The following is a 4479-nucleotide window of genomic DNA, read 5'->3' as shown; positions in this document are numbered from 1 at the left end:
TCAAAATCGCTTTCCGCATTTGTCAGACATAACAGCCATGTACAGAGGCTCGGATCTAAATCCTCACCAAGGAGAGAGCCGACGCGGCGACACGAGCGGCTCGCTCCAGGGGTATCGAAGGGTTGAAAAATAAAATGAACGTCGTGTAGGTGAGCATGCGCCAGGGAACGGTGCTCTTTGTACAGGGGTGTTCCTCAGCGCCCGGTGGGTTTTGTACACGTCAACTCGTCAACGTCTTAGTTCCAGCCGAGGGAGTTCTCGGTTGCAACGGGCGCCGAAATATTGGCGGTGCGGGCAGAGTTCATGCTGTTCTGGCTCTGGCCGCCGTACGTGCCACGGTTGTTTGGGCTGAGAAGAGCACCACCCATCATAGCAGGGCTGCCGTTGCCAGCGTACCGCATCTCCTCAGAGCGACCGACAGAAGAGATTGAGCTGGAGCGGCGGTGGTTCTGACGCTTGCGCTTGTACCGGCGGGCGACGATGAACATAGCCGCGCCGTACATGGCACCAAGACCGACGGCACCCATAACGATACCTGCCGTAGTGGCACGCTGCTTGCTGGACTGGTTGGGCTGATCATCATTGCCAAAGGCGTCATTGCTGTTGTTGGGTCCAGTGCCACCGTTCCCGACGCCCTCATCGTCGTTGTCGTCAAGAATCTTAATGCCAGGGTTGATGAGCGCCGTCAGGTTGTTGACCAGCTCCGAAGGGTTGTTGTACAGCCTCGAGTTGGGAAGCCAGATGCTTGAGTTCAGCGAGGAGACCAGCGTCTGGGGATAGTGGAGCTTGGCGAGCGTTGTAATGAAGCCGGCAGTCTCACGGGTGTCAAAGGGGACAAGTTTGGTAATCTGGACCCTGTCCAAGGCAAGGTTGTTTGCATCAGCAAGAGCTATGGGAAGCAGACGGAAGATTTGAGCAGCAGCCGCAGAGTTGCCCGAGACAAAGTCGTAATTGAGCGGGTACTTGAAGCCAATCTGGATCTGAACAGTGTCCTTGGGCGCAGGCTTGTCGCCCTGGGACGAAATGATAACCTGAGGAATGTTGGTAGGCAGAGCCGTGGTGGTGGTGGCAGTTTGAGTCGTGGTCGGCGCGGTGAAGCTGAAGCTGGTGGGCTCAACGATCATGGTAGTGGGCAGCCAGTCGCTGGTACCAGAGCCAGTGGCAGTGGGGGCAATGCTCGTGACGCCAGTTTGAGTCGGAGTCGGGGTTGTGGTTGGGGTCGTCGCGGTAGTCTCGACAGCGGTTGTCTCGACAGGAGTGCTAGTAGGCTCAAGCGAAGTAGTGGTAGCAGGCGCCGTCGAGTTGCCGGAGGGTGGCGTGATGACGCTACCACCAGTTGAGGTCGGCATTGTGTTAGAAGTCTGAGTCGTGCCTGTGGTCGCAGTCTCGGTGCCGTTGACGGACGTGGTGGGAGTCAGCGTGGAAGTCGACGTAGGACCAGTGGTGGTGGCGTTATTGCCAGGAATGACAGTTGGTGTCAATGTGGGCAAGATGCTCGTGTCAATAATGCCGGTGCCAGTAGAGCTGCCAGACGTCGGGGTCGCGATGGTAGTGGTTGGGGTCGTAGAAGTGACGGGGACCGGGCTTGTAGGAGTCTGGGGACCATCGGTGGAGGTAGAATTGGCGGTCTCCGTGGAGCCAGGCAGGATCGAGCTAACGACCGAGGTCAAGATAGGGAGGAGGCCAGTGCCGGTGGGCGTCTCGGTTGTCTGGATGCTAGTCCCGGGCGCCGTGCTATTGGCAACCTCTGTTGAAGACTCGGGCACAGCAGTCGTTGTGGGGGCCGTGGTGGGGGCTGTAGCTCCGGAAGTGACAAGAGTCGAAGAATCAACAGGCTTTAAAGTGGTTACAGCCGAGTCGGAGCTCGTGGGAGAGGGGCTTGAAGGGGGAGTATCGGTCTGAATCGTAGTGCTGTTGGTAGACGAAGCGGGGGGGATGATATCACTAATAATGGAGGTAATCGGGTCCAAAAGGCCACCCGAGGTGGTGGTAGTGGTCGGCTGTTGCGAGGTCGGTTTGGCAGTTTCCGACGCAGTCGTCTGAGACTCGGGAGTGGTGATAACATCGGTTGTCTTGGAAGACCCTGGAGCTGTGCCCTGCGGCGGCTGGGAAGACCCCGGAGCTGTAACCTGGGGGGTGCTGGAAGACTGAGGCTCGCTACGGGTGGCGCTGTTCCCAGAGCTCGACGAGGACGAGGACGAGGACGAAGAGGACGAGGAAGACGAAGGAAAAATAACGCCAGTAGGACCGACAAGGATACCGGAGCGGGTGGTCGAGGGCCGAGGGCGAGCGCGACGGGTGGATGAGGTTGTTGGCTGAGGTTCCGGGTTCGGGTTCGGGTTGCCAGTGCCACCGGGGGGGACAACGACGGTTTGGTCAACAATGACGGTTGTGGTGGGAGTTTCCTGGGTCTTCTTGCCAGGCTCGAAGAGGTTGCTGATGTCGGAGAAGTCATTGTTTTTATCATTGTCGAGACCGAGGTTGTCCATGATAGACGTGAAAAAGTCGCGCTTCACCTCTTCATTGTCGTAGGCGTCGGCATCGTTATCGATTTCAGTATCATCCTTCCTGGCCCGTTGCGGGTAGAAGATGCGCGGGCGATCGGCTTCGGCAACAGCGGAGGTAGCCAGGGCTAGAGTGGCGGCGAAAACGAGGGCAATCTTGGAGGGCATCTTGAAGCTGCTTTGGAGTCGTCTGGGCGGAATAGTCGCACACAAAGAGGGTAAAGGATATCTTGAATTTTTAGTAAAGGACGGGCGAGACCGTGAACAGAGAAGCGTACGGTCAGGATATTCTATTAGCGAATGTATGTGACAATTGTCAGAGAGCGCAAGTCTGGTCAAGTTAGCATGGCGTTGTTGCGTTGCGTTGCGCCGCGCCGCGCCGCCCTGAGTGGACGATTCTATCGAGAGTATGCTGACTGGGTGGCTGCAAAAGAGACTTTGAATGATTGCCGTCGGATTGCGTAGGTTGCCAGTTGCTGTGTTCGTTGCAATAGTCGTACCAGTCGAGCTCAGGGAGGCGTGCAGCTGTCGGAATTGAAGGGGCGACTCACATATAATCGAGCAAAGCGATATGTGCAGATCAGATCAAAAGAGTGACGGAACGAAACAAATCGTCGAGGGGAAAGATCCCCAAATCGCAAAACAAGCCGCAAAAAAACAGAGTTGGGTAATGAGCGTAAAGGCACGCAAGCGTGGCTAGTCGTCGGGGTGGTGAATTAGGCGGCGACGGGCATCGGGTGAGGCGTGGCTAATTGCAAGTCTGCGAATAGTTACGCAGACATGGACCAAACTTGGATTGAGGCGGCGAGGCGGGTCAGAGAAAAAAGGATCGGGCAGCCGCACGAGTTGAAGAATTGGCGGCGTGGAAACCCGAAACTACTCTCAGAAAACGATTGTCGAGGTCGGCGGTGGGAGGAGGGAGGGGAGGAAAGGTGAAGGGAAAGGAAAGGAGGAGAGAGGGCGGGGAACTGGTACAAGAAAAGAGAGGCGGAAGCGAGAGAATGGAGTGGTGGAATTCCAGCCAGTGCCAAATGGCGAACGGAGCAAGGGACGGGGGGGATGATGGGTGGGATGGGGGGATGAGGAGCTGAGAGCTGGAAGCTGGGAACACAAGGAATCGACGACAAGGGGTAGAAGGGGAGACAGACAGAAGAGGTCGAGGAGGGAGACGAGGCTAGTTGGCTAATTAGGCTAGCAGTTGGCGGACGGTTGGACGACGGTTGGACGGTTTGACCAGCCAAAGTGACCGGTGTGTCAAGGTACCTGCTAGGCGTAAAGTAGCTGCCTGAGTACTTTACTTTGTGTCACCTGGGCAATTTAGGGACGGAGAATTTACCGCTTCCCGATTGGCATCGTGATGCACATAAGTTCCTTCCAGGCGTGGGTTACTCATGTTCCTACCCTCTGTGCTATTACCTATCTCCCTATACCATGATAGTAATATCTGCCTGTCAACTCTCCGGAAATTATCACCTCTTACCGCCCTCCAATCCAGCGGCGTTGCTACGCTCCCAGTGCACCATCATCAGGGGATCCAGTGCGGTGGTGCGCTGGGGTCGGTCCAGGGGGACAAAGCACCTGCAGCACCAGAACAACAGTCAGTGCTGGAATGCAAACGAGACGCGGCTGGCACACGAGTCTGTAAGGAGCAAGAACAAAAAAAGGACGAGAGAGCAAGAGCAAGAGAGAGCGCTCATCTGTCACAACAAGTTGGCCGTGCGACCTTCTATTTTGGTGCAGAAAAACACTGCCTTTCATCATCGCCTTGCAGGTTCTTCCCAGCTCTCGGTACCGATACTGCCTGGTAAACGGCTCTCCCGTATTGAATTGATTGCAGCCAAGCCCTTTCATCCACCAACTCACTGGAAGAACCCCACTCCCACACTAGACTCGGCCTAGCTACCCTCCAGCTACCCCTGCCAGCCGCCTCCCGTCAGCGCCTGCGAAGCACGGAGTACCTCGTCCTACCACCAAT

The 4479-nt window shown here is 56.5% G+C and overlaps 1 protein-coding gene across 1 annotated transcript; it reads right to left on the bottom strand.

Annotated features, from left to right (window-relative positions):
• Positions 1-236: 236 nt before the first annotated feature.
• Positions 237-2672, bottom strand: ISF_06496 (hypothetical protein; the record flags this gene model as incomplete). Its single annotated transcript, XM_018850100.1, has 1 exon — positions 237-2672. The coding sequence occupies one exon, from the start codon at positions 2670-2672 to the stop codon at positions 237-239; it is 2436 nt and encodes an 811-aa protein (XP_018702588.1).
• Positions 2673-4479: the final 1807 nt, after the last annotated feature.

The sequence above is a fragment of the Cordyceps fumosorosea genome (genome assembly GCF_001636725.1).
Source record: "Cordyceps fumosorosea ARSEF 2679 chromosome Unknown scaffold_17, whole genome shotgun sequence".
Taxonomy (NCBI): Eukaryota; Fungi; Ascomycota; class Sordariomycetes; order Hypocreales; family Cordycipitaceae; genus Cordyceps; species Cordyceps fumosorosea.
Note: the sequence above shows the minus strand (reverse complement) of the source record. Positions and strands in the feature narration are given on the sequence as shown.